Here is a 16,734-nt window from a genome sequence, read left to right as displayed (position 1 = left end):
CCTATACAACAGTTGTTAAACACAAGTTTTATGTTGTGGGGACAGAATACACTTAATTATTCTATAGTTACATGTTGTAACTCCTCAAGATCCTGTATTTTGGTGATGGAAAAAAAGGATTTAAGAAAGACTATCAGTGACTAGGCCTGAGCAACAAGTGCCTCCACTTGACAAACTGTTGATATTGTTTCAAAGACACAAACATATCTCTGCATTGTCCAGGGTGTGGATGGAGAATGTTCCATTACTAGGAGGAGGAGCTACACATTTCATTATAGTACACGTCAAATTCATGAATTATGATACACAGGCACGCAATGAATGAAGGCGTCGCATTGTTTTAACGCCGCTGCAAAAATACAACACCACTGTCATCTCCCTGTGTGTAAAGGTGTGGTGTGGTAAACAAGAACTGTCAACACTTGAAAGTAAGCAAACAATGTTATCCTGCAACTATGGGTGTAGCTAAAGCTGATAATCATTTCTTAGAGACCTGTAGTCTTGGTCCTCATGCTCCAGTATTCCATTTGTATAAAATTGTCGGTTGCATATTTCTCTCAGTGAAAACATATGAAATCATAGTATAGGCTATACTTCAAAAGAAAAGCTATAACAGAGCTGAACATTCAAGGCTAATAAAGTGAAAACCAAAGAGGAAAACTGTATAGATGTTACTACTTACTGACTGTTACTGTATTTAAGTAGCCTATGGAGTCAAACAAAAAGACAATGTCTTTGATGTAGGCTATACTGTAGGCTATAAAGGGCGTCCCTTAGCTAAAACTGCCACACACAAAAAAGGTGGGTGGCCTTCTTACTATAACAGTTTACTCGAGCAACTGCAGGCCTACTTTCAAACAAATCATTTGTCTTTGGACCTTCTCAAGTACCCTTTTCAAGTTTGCAGAAGACTTCAATGGAGGCCAGCTCTATTGTGCAACCAAGTATCATTGAAATGAAACGCACAGAATCATTTTTTATTAACTTTACTTGACAAAAAATACCAATTTGCCTAAGCCTATGCTAAATGTATGCTATTGTTGTTGCTTCAAAAAGCTAGAACAGAACAAGCATACAGGCCTCTGTGAAAACGCATCGCCTTTAGGGAACATGATGCAGTAGATATAATAATGAAAAACCTTGAGGCGAATAAAGGAACAAAGGAAGAGAAAAACTGTAATAGGCTAATATTCCTGTTGCTTCTAACTGTTTGTACATGTAATGGAGTCAAACAAATAAAACAAAACATTGTATTTGACAGACTGTTGTAATGTCCCTCAAAATAGGCTAACTACAACTGCAAAATAATAAGTACAAAGGTATTTTTTTTATTTATATTTAGCCTATACTTCAGCACTTTGCTTGAGTAACTGTAGCCTACTTTCAAACAAACCACTTTTGTTTGATTGAAAAACTGACAGCCTACACCCATGGCCTACACTGGCCATTTTTCTGTAGCAGAAGACTCCAACTCCCACAATGTCCATTTCCGGCTCGAGCGTATTCCAGCCAATCAAAAGCCTCCTAGATTTACGGTCGCTATGTGAGGCACGGGGCCAGCACGTCTAGCCTGCTCGAAGTGCCACGACTTCACAGCGGATCACGGATTCTCCAGCTGAGTGAAGGGAAGAGGACTGGAAGAAAAAGGGGAAACATAATTAAATAAAAGCTAGTTGGCTTTATAGCTGGATAAATAGGTAGCTTTCACTTCATCTACAGCAGCGGAGCTCTTTTTCTTCTCTCCCGTCGTTCCTCATTTGAAGGAAAAACGCAGCTCCATCACCGGCGAGGTAAAGTGTGGGGAATGTGGGAATTATTTAATTCATTGAGCCATTGTTTGCTAGCTCGGAAAGCTAAACACCAGCTAACTCCTGAGCTAGCCCCTACTACAGATAGACTGCCGTTTAAAGTTCCATAACATATTTGGGGATTTTCTTCCCCCTCTCCGGCTGTCCGGTGTAGTTACGGTAGCTTTCGCAGCGCAGTTTTGTAACGTAAACCGACACTTACGACCGCAATGTGTGCAGGACAATAGCCAAGTTCATTGATTCATAGTGTTAGCTCCGATGCAAGTTTGCAAGCAATTATTCAAAGAGCACATTTAATGAAAATGGTTACAATGTTGCACCCTCTGAATCAGCTTTAATGCATGTTTGAATGGATACATATGTAGCGTCATTTATGTGTCAGAGGCTACATCACCGAGGCCCTGTGATCTCAGGATGGTCTTTTTGTATTAGTTTAATCTAACAGAAACTACCTTGGAAGTTTTTGGAAGTCGGTGGATTTGTGTTAAAGTTTGGATGAAAACTGGGCTATTGTGTACACTTTGTAAAACTATTGGCAGACCAGGGCTATCTTTTAAATAGAAGGAAAAAATCTATGCACTTCACTTGCCATGCCTCATATTTTACCTTCATGACTTTATAAAGTTATGAACTGGTTTTCCATTGAAATACTTTTCTACGCAGCCTACCAGTGCACCCGCCGTAGATCTACCATCAGCCATTAGTTAAAGCCAGATGTTTTTAGACTTAAAGGGTTTAGTCAAATCCGGGGTTCCTATCTCTTAAAGGCATCATCATCCTTAGAAAACACCATGCTTTGCTTTGAGTAATTTTTTTTTCAGCTCTGCGTGAGTGGAGATGCAGTGATGTGTGACATCACAGATTAGAAGGCCTTGCAAACTTTCTCTTCGAGCTTTAGACCCTGCAATGAACAAGGACTCTGGACTCTGGTCTTGATTACACTAAAGCAGCTCACAAGCTCTTTTTTCACCACACTGTCACAATGTGGGTTTGTTTTAAAAGAATAAAGCTCCACTTTGTGTGCTTTCCCCCCCCCCCCTTTCTTCCATATGTGTATATTTACAGATGGTATGACGTTCCCATCCGTGATATAAGCAAGGATAGATGACTGACAGTGCTGCGGGAATAATTTAAAGAAGGGGTTTTAGTGTCCTTAAACTGCAGTCTACTCCCAGCCAACTTTCCTATCCTGCAGGCTAAACGCTGTGCTCAGTGACACACGCCTTTAAGGGCCTTAAAGGGATGTTTCTTTTACGGGGGCAGGAAATTACCACTCACCATCAGCCAGCTGCTTTTTCGTATTTTATTTATAACGCCTTTTCTTTATGGATTTCATTCCTTGCCCAAAATTTATATGTGTGTTGTCTCGCCGTGTACGTAGTTGACTTAACTTTATTGGAACTGTAATGTGCACTACTATTCACCCAAAAACTGACCTTTTTCAAGTGTTTGGTTTTGAGCTGGTTGAACACACATGTTAACTTAAGTGGAAGGCTACATGGCGAGTGGGTTTTGGAGCAGCTGGTATTTGTCAAGCAGTTTGCCGATAAGATTTGCAGGTCTGCATTATGTAGCCATGCCTGTGATGCTACAGCTGTTAAGGGATAACAGTGACACCCTGAGGCCTTTGAAATGAAAGGCTGCAGTTGCTCTCCACGCAGCATTAATCCCACTTTTGTCTCATCAACTGCTCCATCAATAGAAGTTGCTGTCGGTCAGACGTCAGACACACACTGTTGACGATATATTTGGCTATGAATAACCATACAAACTTATTTTCTGTTAACTGTGTTGACTTAAGTCTGCCACTCTCTTTTTTTCATTAGGTTAACTGAAATTGAACCATGGATATCTACGACCCCCAGACCCTTGGGATAATGGTGTTCGGTGGATTCATGGTGATCTCTGCGCTGGGGATCGCTCTGGTCTCCACCTTCTCCATGAAGGAGACGTCTTATGAGGAGGCCCTGGCCAAACAACGCAGAGAGCTGGGCAAGGCGCCGGGCTCTCGCTCTGACAAGAAGAAGAAGGACAAGGTGGCCGAGAAGAAGGGCCGCGGGAAGAAGAAGGAAGACAAGCCCAATGGAAAGATCCCGGAGGCCGAGAAGATTGAAGAGGAAACTGAAGATGACGCGGTGGTCGAGGAGGCTGTTGTTGCTGCTGCCCCGGTTGTAGCTGCTGCCCCTGAGCCTGTCCCAGCTCAAGTAATTGAAACGATTGCGCCAGAAGCCACCCAGCCCCAGTCTGCCGCCGAGCCCTTACCCGTGCCCTCACCCAAAGAGAAGAAGAAGAAGAAGGTGGCTAAGGTGGAGCCGGCCGCCAGCCAATCGGCTATGCTCGTGGCTGCCCCGGCTGCTCCAGTCAAGGCCTCCGCTGCCCCAGCATCAGCCCAGGCCCCTACACCTAAAGCAGCCAAGACTGCTCCTGCATCATCTACTAAGTCTGCTGCTCCCGCCCCTGCTGCAGCCAAATCTGCCCCAGCACCAGCCAAGTCCGCCGCAGCCCCAGCCAAGTCTGCCCCGGCTCCGTCCAAGAATGCCCAAGTGCTGGAGGCAGTGGCTAAAGACGTCCCAGTGATGGCAGTGCCCCCAGTCGGATCTCAGCAGGCTCCCGCCATCGCAACAAAAGCCCAGGAGCCCAAGAAGAAGGCCTCTAAGAAGAAGGCAGAGGCTGGTAAGCAGATATGTTTGAAAGATATTTACTAGCAACTGTTTTTTAATTTTATCTTATTTCCATAGAAAGTTATTATTTATATATATATATATATATATATATTAGTGCTGTCAAACGATTAAAATATTTAATCGCATTAATGTCATAGTTAACTCACGATTAATCGCATTTTTATTTATTCTAGCCTGAATGTCCCTTGACTTCTTTTTGTCCCATTATTTTTTCTCATTTTAATGCTCTTATCACACCCATTCTAATTATGATATTTAAGAAGAAATACACTGAATTACAATGATGTCTACACCATTGTAATTCAGTGTATTTCTTCGAAAATATCATAATTTGCAATTCAGTGCAAATAACAATATAGAATCCCCCATGCACCCCACCCCTAGAACAGCATTCACAAACATATTGGAACTTATTTTTTTATTTAAAAACCAAACCATAAAACAACAGGGTATATAAAACAAATTAGTATTAAGGCTAAATTAAACTGGTTGTCTTTCATCCACGGCTTAGTTCAGACTGTGTGTGGAGTGGACACACAGGTGGTTGCCATGGCGCTGCTGCAGCCGAGGCTTCAGTCGACCTTCGTAGCGAAAATTAAAGGGAAAATGAATGACTGGCGGCTGCCACTAACATTCATGGAGGTTTTGGTGCGCGCGCAGGGTTATAAGTAAGACTTTTGCAAATGACAGGCTTTCTTTTCAGTTATTTTCCGAGTAGTCTCAGACTCACACACGGAAGAAGCTACTAGTGAAGGTCGCGCAGCTGAGCTAGGAAGTGCTAGGTTCCGGTTTCTGCTTCAAAATAAAAGTCAGAATTGACTTGACGTTTTGCCAGTTAAATGATTTTAATGTGAAATTACGCGGTAGGACATGTTTGTGGTGTTTCAGTCGTTCTAACATTACTAGTTTATACAACAGCATGTGAAAAAACCACAACGTTTCCTAGGCCATGATGAGCGTTAATCTTGCGATAAAAATATTGACTCCGTTAAAATGGGTTTGCGTTAACGCCATTAATAACGCGTTAAACTGACAGCACATATATATATATATATATATATATATATATATATATATATATATATATATATATATATATATATATATATATATATATATATATATATATATATATATATATATATATATATATATAATTAACTTTATAAATTAATCAACATTAACAATATTTTCATTAAACATACCCTTTGTTTGATCTGCCAGTTGCATAACCTTGCTGGCCACATAAGTTGGGACCTTGCTGTTGTCTTTACCCACAAACTCTTTTCTATGCATATCGATATTCAACATCACTGTAGTCTGCGACTAATAAATGGTTGCCCTAGACTCTATCATTGTGTAAAATCTATTAGCCTTACCCTTTTGTATTGGACACGGTTGCTTATTCAGGAACAGCGCTGATAGTACTCAGACTTGTAATGTTTGAGGTTGGGGTGGTGGTGGGCGGGGCAGGTCCGTACAGTCGAGTCACACCCGCTTATGTTCACAATCTAAAGGAAGTAACAACCTGTAAGTATACTGATGAACGTGGAGCTGTGTGTATCTGTGGAAACTAAGTAGTGCCAACACACCACTGCCCTGTTTAGTTAGCTTACAAAGGCTCTCAGTGCCATGACAATGGGCAAGGAGTGTGTGTGTGTGTGTGTGGGGGGGGAGGGGGGGGTTGTCTCTGCCTGGTGCCACACAGTGCCCCATCACTTTTGCCATCAGAGGCTCAGAACCGAGAGACAAGTTGCTACCTAATCCTTCTTCTGAGGAAGTGTGGGAATTTAAGACTTCACCGTGACAGCCTATAATGAGCTTTGAAAGTGTCTGGCTTTAAAAAATAAAAAAGTTCTAACCGATAAATCAATTCCAAATTCCTTATCTTCTGCCACCGTGTTGTTGTGTATTTTTAATTGAAGCGTTTTCTTGTTTTGCCTCTTGTTTAGTGTCAGCGGTGGATTCTCCTGATGCTCCGCTCTACCTGCCCTACAAGGCCCTGGTGTCCTCCATCAGTAGCATGGTGTTCAGTGAGGGAGAGGCCCAGAGGCTCATCGAGATCCTGTCAGAGAAAGTTGGCATCATTCAGGACACCTGGCACAGGGTATGTGTTACGGACACTGCAGTCACTCATGAAGAAAGAAGAGCTGTACTGGAGCGTACAGGCCTGAATGCACAGAACACCTACCTTACTGTTCGCCCGTCTTTCTGTGTACTTTTCCAGGCCACTCAGAAAGGAGACCCAGTGGCCATGATGAAGAAACAAGTGGAGGAGAAGGAGAAGCAGCTGGCAGCAGAACAAGAGGACGCCATTGCAGCCAAGAACCGTCTGAGAGAGCTCACCAAGGTAAGACCTACATAAGTGTCTCCCCGGGTCAAGTAAAGTGGGAAGATGGTGCCAAATTCCTGCCACAACACGTCATCTCAATTTCATCTTAATTCTCATTATATCAGAATATAAACCTAAATATTCTTTGATCCTTTTTACTGGTAAGGAGAAAAGTGCAGCTTGGCCTGAAGATGGCAGCAGAGGAAAAGTCTGCGTTACCTGTATTGAAATTTAACAGAAACGTGTCCTTACCATCTGGATTGCAGTCCATATTTTGTCCTGAAGGTGGCACTAGAGTAAAGTTAACAAGGTGACACGACTACACAGGCCACGTCCATTTAGAATCATTAAGGGCTCACTCACTCTGCGTTCCAATACCCATACTTTCTGCTATTTAGTATGGGAGAAAAAAGATTTAGGATGTCCCAATTCTTGTGGTCTGATTTAGTAAGCTTTAAAATATCCGGAGGCCTACTACATCCTGCCAAGATTTAGTGTTGAAATCAGCATGCTATTTGGGCGATAATTGGGCATCGGAAGTGATTTTACATCAACGGAGCCTCTGTATGAAAACGGATATAAAAGCAAGAGGCAAGATCAATGTGCAATGTTATGATACAATTGTATGCCTACTGCATGCTAACTAGATTATTTTTATGGTCAGATCTATTATTTAGAATAGAAAAAAGAAAGAGTATTTGATTTGGAACCCAGGGTCTGTTTCATGGAATTTCACCCATTACACATAGATGTTACATGAGACATGTTGCATACATCATGCCATTTATCAGCCTCAGGCCAGAGTCCATCCATGCGGTAGCATGATTTTGTTCAGAAAATGCCATTGCAGTGTGTGCTGTCTATTTAAAGATACCCTTTGTACAAAGTTCAGGCCAAGGAAAGGATATCATATTGTTCAGGTGTTACATTTTTATTACTTTTCATGTTTTTTTTTGTCTCGGACAGAAATGTTGAAAAATAGTGTCACCATGGTGGCACAAGAGCAGTGTTTCTAAACCCTCCCTGGAGAAACAACTGTCAGTGTCCAGCACAGTTTATATCTCTACCTGGTCCGACACACCTGACTCAAATAATCAACTCATTATGAACTCCTGCTTGTTAACGAGCTGATCTTTTGAATAAGCTGTATTGGTGCAGGCCAGGGGGCGCTTTTAAAGGTGTAGGACTAGTAGTAATCAAGGAGCGGTTTGAGATACACCAAGCTAGAGGAAAAGCCACTGTATCCTCTCAATTAGTTTTACCCTCTGACGGTGCCATGTGTTTTATCAGGAGCTGTCCACTGAGAAATCCAAGTTGGTCAGTGTGGAGACCAGGCTGAGTTCCCAGCTGAGCAAGAGGGAGCAGGAAATGATCGCTCTGCAAGCTCGCATGCAGGCCAGCTACCAGGACCATGTAGCCCAGACCCAGGGACTCAATGCAAAGGTCAGATCTCACACACATTAGACATTATTATTTTTTTTTATGTACAATTCAAATTGGTACATTTTAGATTGTAATTTTTTGTTTTTGCCTTTAGTGATTTATTTTTTAATAGGAACAATTGTCTTAATTTATTTGGCTTGAGAGGAGATTAAAGCATCTGTTCGAAGTGCACAGGTCCAACATTATTGTTTTTTTTTTTTTAAACCTGTCATTTTACAGATCCTCAGCCTGCAGGACCAGCTGGAGAAAGGCCCCAATGCCCAGCTGGCCCGTCTACAGCAGGAGAACTCCATTCTCCGTGACGCCCTCAACCAAGCCACCAGTCAGGCTGAGAGCAAGTGAGTGTATCCCTGTGATGGTAGACAAAGCAGTTGTCTACCATAAAGTGACAATTGAGTACAGTATGTACAATTTCTGAGGCATGTTTGCTGCACCAGCCCTGAAGGTTTGCTCTTATATTTGTGCAAGCCATGATTCCTGACTTTTCCTGTCTTTTTTTTTTTCTTTCTTTCTTTTCTCTGCTTTTTTCCATCCTCAGACAAAATGCGGAGCTGGCCAAGCTGCGTCAGGAATGCACAAAGTTAACCAAGGATCTTGGAGAGAAGACGGAGAGTCTGCTTGCTGATGAGCACATCAGGAAAGGGCTGGAAGCCAAGGTGTCCGCTACTGAGAATCAGCTCTCCCTGCTGCAGGTTGGCTTGGCCTCTTGGAACACTGCATCATCTCTGTTATAAATTACATTGGATGTGGTGAAGTTTCCACATGGAAAATGTATTCAATTTGTTTTTATGCTGTATTAGGAGTAAATGCTTTCTTGTTCAGGCAGCCAGCTAGGTTACCGAGTGTCTACCAAATGCAAGCCCTGACCTTTCCCACCTATCTCCCAACCCTCTTAATGTTATAGGAAGTTTAATGGCCTTGTAATCGCAGAGCCCAGGGCTTGGCTGGAATGCAGCCGTACAATAATGGAGAAGCGGGGAAATGCTTCTTGGCACCCAAGTGGAATGCTAGCGTGTCCGAGCACCTCTCCTCTCTAGCCCTCTTGTTGTTACTGGCCATGAAAGAGCAAGAACAGACTAGTGCTATTTACAACATGTATTTTCAGACGGTGCATCCCTCTCTGACATTTGTTAATGTGTACTAGGTTTAGTGTAGTCTTTTAATACACATGTTAAGCAACAGTTCAGACCATCAGTCAACATGTACACATGCTTCAATTATGCCAGATTTCTAAAACCTTTTTTGTGAAATGTGTTTGTGTTGCTAGACTGTGATCAGAGCTCATGCGTCATTCACAATGAGCTGCTCTGACCAACTCTGCCGTTGAGGCACGGAAATCCCCTCAAGTTCAAAAGACTTCCTACAAGACACTTCCTTTTTTGTTTTTATCCAAACAACTTGCTTGACATTTTTATTTTTTATTTGCCTGTTACATGGCTTCAAGTTCTGATATCCCCCATAGCTTGACTATCAAGTCGATGTTATTCTTTTCCAAGGGTAGAAATGGGAACAGAAATGGGACACGGTGCACAGGCACTGACATTGCCCAAGAGAATCACTGCTGTCAAGTTTGATCATTTTGCAAATCTCTGCTGCCCCCTGCTGTTTGACACATGTCGATCAATCTGGTTTGTCAGGCCAGCCAGGCGGAGAGCGAGCAGGCATTACAGAGGAGACTGGAGGAGGTGTGTGAGGAGCTCAGAACAACACAGAGCAAAAACAGCAGCTTGCAGGCCACTGTGGACCAGGCCCAGCAGGACAGCAGTTCAGTCTCAGGTCAGAGAAATGAACAAGGAATTAATGTTTACCAGATGTGAAGGCATAGGAATTGATTGACATTCTGATAGTAAAATATAAAAATGGGATGTTACATCTATGATATTTATTGCCTTTTGGGGAATGAGGGCTGCGTTTTGACAAACTGCCTTTTGCTTGTGCAGACGTCCAGGTGCGTATTGGGAGCTTGGAGGCTGAGATCAGTGAGCGCTCTGCTCAGGTGGAGGCCCTCACTGCACAGCTAGAGGAGGCACAGACTGAGAAGAGCCAGCTCGTACAGCAGGTAGCCTCCATCAACTTACTGCTGGAGGCCGGCCAGACCAAAACAGAGGAAGATAACAGTCAGGTAGGACACATACACACACACACACCAGTCAGTTTCTAACTTCTTGTAAATGTTCCAAGTCTCTTCGCCCACACGTAGTCACTGTCACCTGTGCTCCAGCAGGTGGACACTGCAGAGTTGGAACAGCTGAAGCTCAGGTAAGTGTCTATAGAGCCCGCCCCCTTTTCTTCAAGGTGAGCGTCCTGTCTGGAGTTTTCCCAATTGGTAACGCTACACCTCCCTCTCCGCAGCCTTCAGGAAAGAGACGAGCAGTTGAGCACACTGAACGATGAACTGAAGCAACTGCAGGCAAAGCACCAGGCTGCTGTGAGTGTTGATTACCATACGGTGTCACCTTTTGGCTTATTCAGGACAAATGTTTCTTTTTAATTCATACAAAGATGTTGAAAGTTTCACTGCTAATCCCAAGTTATTGCTTTTCTAACAGGAAAACACCATTGTTGAGCTAGAGCAAACAAATAAAAGGTATTGTGCTTTATTTTACTATCCTTACATTTCACGTGAATCTCATGGAATTCCAACATACTTGCCTGCTCTCTGCTTATCTGTACTTTATCCCTTTTTTTTTGTCTTTTTCAGTGAGGATGCCAGTGTTATCACCTCGCTTCAGGATGAACTTAAAACCCTCAAAGAAGAGATGGTACAACTTAACAGCACACAGGTGAGCGCACCTCTCCATGTGTTGCACGATTCCACCTCCAGAGCAAAGCATTATCAGTTACTCATTTACACGTGTCCTCTTGTTTCTAGCAGCCGGATAGCTCCGCAGAGCTCGCACAGCTGCAGAACAGGTAAAGAGTTGTTCTGTTTCGTATATCGCCTTGCATATTTTTTGGGTTATTTATAGATGGCTGTATTGACCGTTTTTTTGTTTGCTTTGTCAGCCTCACTGAGAAGGATGCCCTCGTCACATCCCTGCAAGAGGAGCTGAGGGAAGTGAGGGAGAAGACGACCGCTGATGAAGTAAGGCTTTCTGTGAATACTAGTGGCTTCATCAATATCAAGCCAGGCTGCTCTGTTCTAGATCACCTCCCTCATCCTGTCATCCATTGTTTTTTTTTAACAGAGCCTTCAGGCAGAACTCACGGCATTACAAACTGAGACCAAAGAAACTCTCCAGACGCTGTTCCCACAGATTCCTGCAGACACAGAACAGGTAGGGGAAAGGGGGATTTGACTAGCCTGGAAATCCAGACCTAAATCTAGAAAGTAGGGTCTGGCGATCAGCAATAGACCTTCCCAACTTAAAGGGAGGGGGGGGGGGCTTTAAGTGGATTTCCAGGGTCACTCATTTTTGGGGGGAATATTCTGTTAAATTATGTGCACTTTTTTTTAACTTCTAATATTTGTCTCCTTTTTTTTCTCTCACTTAGTCAAACTGGTTACAAGCATTTACACAGAAAGCTCAGGAAGCTCTCAGCCAGCAGAGCCAAGAGTCTTCGTCGAGCACGGCGTCGCCTGTAAGCCACTTTTACACTGTTAACAATACAATGGGTTGAATGAGCCGAGCAGAGAAGGTTCTGAATGTGTGTTTGTTTGTTTGTTTCAGGAGTTGCTCGATAAACTGAAGGAGGCTGAGGAGAGCCACGCCACCCTGCAGGCAGAATGTGATCAATACAGGACAGTCCTGGCAGAGACGGTAAAAAACCTAAATAAATATGTGTTTGTTGTATTATTCTTATTGATGTGAGTTGTGTGCACATAGACTACATTGTAATCCTTTCCCCTCCTATTGTTTTAGGAAGGAATGCTAAAAGATCTGCAGAAAAGTGTGGAGGAAGAAGAGTTGGTGTGGAATTCCAAGATGGCCACCTCAGAGGAACAGCTGAAGGTGGTATGTTACCGTGTTGCAATCACTATGGTTTTTCCAATACATGTTCCCCAACCCCCCCCTCCCCCCCCCCCCCCCCCTTATTTTCCAAAACTCATTTGTCCCTTTGTCACGCATTACTAGGCTTTGGAGAAGGCGAGCAAACTGGAGGAAGACAACCAAAGCATAGTACAGGTAAGGTTTTTATTTTCTTCCACACTGTTTTAATTGCCCCCTTGGTCGGGCTAGCTATGTTAGAAAGGTGCGTTATGTAAAACATTTTCGATCTCTCTTCAGATGAAGGACCAGATGATGCTTCTGGAAGCCCAGCTAGAGAAGCAGTCTGAAAACCAGGGGAGCTTAGAAGAGACAGAACAGGTACAGGAGCACGTCAAAGCAAACCTCACTGGGATTAAATATGTTGTATTTTGATGTGTAGGTTCCTCTATTAAAGATGTGAAAATTTAAATCTTAATTATTTTTTTCTTAATGAAATGTTTTATAAAGATCGTGGTCAATGTAAATGAGCAAGCCATACTTGATATCGGTCTGTTTTCTTTTTTGATAAAGCCCTAGAAACGCATTTAAACCTCTACCCGGCCGGCTTCTGTTCATTGCTATGGTTTCCTCTGTACTCAGGTGAAGCTGCAGCTGTCGGAGTGTAGGAGCCAGCTGGATTTGGCCCAGAAGGAGGCCCAGGCACACAAGGAGGAGCTTGCTCAGGTGACTTTACACTGCTCTCACACCATCATCTAGGCAAAAAATAATTGCCGACAAGAATGACGTAGGATGACACGTACTACTTAAGCCATGTCACATGTCAAGTCATTTGTCCCCAAGTTCCACCTTAACAACCAGCAAGGTGAGGTGTGTTGGTGACTGGCAGGCAGCACAAACAGGCTTGGTGGATGGGAGGTTATGTAACCAGTGACGGCTTCCTGTTTTCAGGTCAGAGAGCAGCTGTGCGAGGTCACGATGCGGGTTCAACCAGAACAGAACGGCCAAGCAGACGCTCAACCCAGTCAGGTCAGGGTGCAAAGATCACAGTGCACCCTTCACTTCCTGTCAGAGTACTGGACTGAGACTTACTCTGTGTTCGGAAAGCCATACTAACGTCCTTCTCATACTAATTTTGACTTCAATTTGAGTATGTGACGGTTGGGTATGCGAGAAATTCCCGGATGAGTACTAACTTCCGGGAATTTTGGGTATGGATCGATTGTATACTTTTCCTACTCAACCGCCCCACAATGCATCCCGTCTTTTCAAACGCCAAGGAAGGTTTTTTTTTAAATTCTTTATTTACAATTCTGCATTTCCTGCACAACACAGGACTGTATGTAAAAAATCTAGTTCTATATATAACCTGTGGATGGCGGCAATACGCTAATCAGCGTCTAAACGGCCGGAATCTTATAAGAAGAAGAAGAAATTCTATATTTCTTGAGTATACTTCAGTGTGAATGTTTCGACGCACCTCGCATACACAATCGATCTTTGAGTATGTAGTATGTAGGACATCAGTATGGCTTTCCGAACACAGCCTAGGACACCTCCCTATGATTTGTTTTTTCTTTTTTTACTTCATAATCATCAATAATACTGTTCAATTTAACATAAATTCACCCCCCCCCCCAAAAAAAAATGGGTCTTTGTTAGCCAGTATTCGTAAGGACACGTTCATTGTGGTCTGACTCGGCACATGTTGTCAAACCTACGTCCTAAATCAAGGATGTGGCCAGAGCACATGAATACAGGCTAACCACTGATGTCAAAGCAGGGTTGTATTTCCAGTCCGTCCAGTACTCCTGACACCGCCGCTGTTCACGCTAACCAATGTTTGCCTGAGTAGGCCAAACTCTTTAACACCACTGCTATCGCGCACCCTTTCCGCCTGCATGATCGCGTCTCCTTTTGTTTTCAGATTCTTGACAGTGACAGATTCTATTTGTTTGACTTTAGCCTTTCACCAGAAATAATCAAAGAGGCCACTAACCTGACACACAGGTTGAACAGCTTGTGTGTGTGTGTGTGTGTGTGTGTGTGTGTGTGTGTGTGTGTGTGTGTGAAACTGCTGCTTCGACACGGAATGTTTGCAAACACACATGCATGTGTAAGCCGATTGTTTGTGTGTGGGTATTAATTGTCTGTGCTTTTTTTTTTTTTTTTTTTTTTGTCTGCCATCAGCTCCAGAACGAGTTGAGTCAGACGACGGAAAAACTGCACGGGGAGGTGGCTGAGAAGCAGCAGCTTTCAGAGGAGTTCGTGCAGGTTGGGCAGCTATATCATCAATGTGTAGGTTTTGGTGGGTGACCAGTAAACTCTTTAAGTGGATAACATGAGTGTGCGTTTTGGGTTGTCAACTTCCAGGCCCAGAAGACTGTGACAGAACTGGAGGCTCAGCTGGATCTTCTGAAGGATTCTGCAGAGTCATCACAAGGCGACACAGAAGACGTTGCTCAGCTGAAGGTGCGGTGACACATGTATTCATGAGTTTCACTGTAAGATTTCTATCCAAGCACGTCATTGAACAGAGCTTTTTAATTTCTCCAGCTGTATTTTGAAGTCTCCATAGCACTCATACTCGCCTGATTTACAGATGCCAAATTGTTCAATATTAAATATATACTTTACAGAATACAATTTTTTTTTTTATCCCGTAATTACCGTTCTATTTCATAATGCCATTTGGCTGTTGCTTCTCTTTGAGTGAGTCATAGTAATTTACATAACTGGCTCTTGTTTGTCTTTAAAGACTTCTGTGATGACCTGCAATACATTATAATAAAGTTACGTGAACAGGGACAACATTAATAACTGACTTTAAAATAAAAACTTAATCAATTCACAAGTGTATGGCTACAGGATTTTAATTTGTCATGGCTTAATTATTTTGTATTGAAGACAATTAACCGCAACCAGTGTTCGATTTGTAAATGAGTTTTGCTTGGTGCTTTTGAAGTAATGTTTGCTACCTCTGTCCCATCAGGAGCGTCTCGACAAGGAGAAGAAGCTTTCCAAAGACCTGGGCCAGGCGGCCACCAAGCTCCAGCAGCTTCTTAAAGCCACACAGGAGCAGCTCACCAAAGAGAGGGACACAGTGAGGACACTACAGGAGCACCTGGAGAAGGATGATGCGGTAAGACCACACACTCATACATATAATTCAAGCTCATTGTTTTAGAGTGCTTGCCAATTTGGAAACTTGATTCTTATTTTTCTTTTTTACCAGGGAGAATATGTGGAGCTGAAGGAAGGAACATCCGTCTAAAATGAAGTTCACTGCGGACACTACAAGAAACTGCCAAATATGCCTTATGATTACAATAGTTATGCATTCCAAAACCATTTATTTCTTGTACTGTAGCTGATTGCATTTGGTGCAACTGTAGGAAATCAAATGTTTGATATTATGAACATTTCAAAGTAAGATTAGGAGTGACTCCTGCTAAAATCTTTATTGAAACTCACATTCCATCAACAATTCTGGCTATGTCAGAATATATTTATCCCCCTGCCTTATATTTCAAACATTTCCCCATAGTTCAGTGTTAAAAAGGGAAACTGATTGTACGTCAAACGTACATCAACCTGTGCAATTACTTTGTATGTCTTTTCTATGTGGTTGAATGATGGGAACATTTTATGGATCAATGTTTCATTACCTTTAGGGCCTGCTTTCCTCTGTAGCTGGCTGCCAATAACATGCATCGAATAGGTATGAATTAATAAACTACAGTGTAGCTCTATGTGACTTTTCAGTGTCTCTGTTGCAGTTGCATTGAATGCAGATTGGAATTCAAGTATGTAAAACCAAATAAGTGAACATGTTAGCCTATATTTAGATGTGGTTTCAGATCTGGTGTGTATCAATCTGCAAATATGGGCATTGTCTTTGTGACTTAAGCTAAATCAAGATGACTGCACTCATTTGAAAACTTAACCTTTAAAAAAAACTGTCAGATCAGTCTTGGTTTCTGACAGGAAGTATGGCCACAAAGCAACATCCTCACACCATCATAAATATAAATGATCCACATAGCACACTTTAGCTCCAGTCTCTTATCCACTGGGAAAACATTACTTTTCTAAAGCTTTTAGACAATGTGGCATTTTATTGCATAGAGCCATACCGGTCGTCAATGTTCAGGTGTCATCAAATGGTACAGGCATTATAGGAAGTACGCTTGCCTATTACAACATGGAGAGCGTTTGTAGGCTTTTTGAACAGCCATATATGGTTTTGTCTCGGGCCTGATCCGTCTGTCTCTGTAACCCGTCCCCCACACACCCACACTGAGGGAGAAGAAAGGAGTGGTCAACAACAATAAAATAACAAATGGAAACTTAACCTCGTATACTCCCTATTTCATTGTAACTTTCTAAGACAAAACTATTGTTAAGATCACATTTAGGTTTGAGTGACTGGAGGCGAGTGTCTCGTTCTGTAGCATCTAGCCTGGCGAAAACAAACTGAAAGCCGTTAAAAGCCGTTGGGCTAATAAAACGCTTGACGTGGCGTTTTGAAATGAGAA

The 16,734-nt window shown here is 42.7% G+C and overlaps 1 protein-coding gene across 4 annotated transcripts; it reads left to right on the top strand.

Annotated features, from left to right (window-relative positions):
* Positions 1 to 1,591: 1,591 nt before the first annotated feature.
* rrbp1a (ribosome binding protein 1a) lies at positions 1,592 to 16,512 on the top strand. 4 transcript variants are annotated; one of them, XM_080037319.1, is made up of 27 exons: positions 1,592 to 1,790; positions 3,635 to 4,481; positions 6,445 to 6,599; positions 6,720 to 6,842; positions 8,115 to 8,267; positions 8,487 to 8,605; positions 8,806 to 8,959; positions 9,905 to 10,043; positions 10,208 to 10,389; positions 10,492 to 10,526; positions 10,620 to 10,695; positions 10,817 to 10,854; positions 10,969 to 11,050; positions 11,140 to 11,180; positions 11,274 to 11,352; positions 11,456 to 11,545; positions 11,763 to 11,849; positions 11,939 to 12,028; positions 12,131 to 12,223; positions 12,344 to 12,394; positions 12,497 to 12,577; positions 12,839 to 12,922; positions 13,148 to 13,225; positions 14,387 to 14,470; positions 14,570 to 14,668; positions 15,189 to 15,338; positions 15,432 to 16,512. In XM_080037319.1, the coding sequence occupies exons 2-27, from the start codon at positions 3,653 to 3,655 to the stop codon at positions 15,468 to 15,470; spliced, it is 3,231 nt and encodes a 1,076-aa protein (XP_079893445.1). In that variant the 5' UTR covers positions 1,592 to 1,790; positions 3,635 to 3,652; the 3' UTR covers positions 15,471 to 16,512. The 4 variants fall into 4 exon arrangements, with proteins under 4 accessions (XP_079893445.1, XP_079893446.1, XP_079893444.1 ...); XM_080037320.1 differs by having other exon boundaries at positions 10,489 to 10,526; positions 11,143 to 11,180; XM_080037318.1 differs by having other exon boundaries at positions 10,489 to 10,526; positions 15,432 to 16,511.
* The last annotated feature ends 222 nt before the right edge of the window (positions 16,513 to 16,734 follow it).

The sequence above is a fragment of the Ammodytes marinus genome (genome assembly GCF_949987685.1).
Source record: "Ammodytes marinus genome assembly, chromosome: 11".
NCBI classification, from domain to species: domain Eukaryota; kingdom Metazoa; phylum Chordata; class Actinopteri; order Uranoscopiformes; family Ammodytidae; genus Ammodytes; species Ammodytes marinus.
This window is presented reverse-complemented; position numbering and strand designations above follow the sequence as displayed.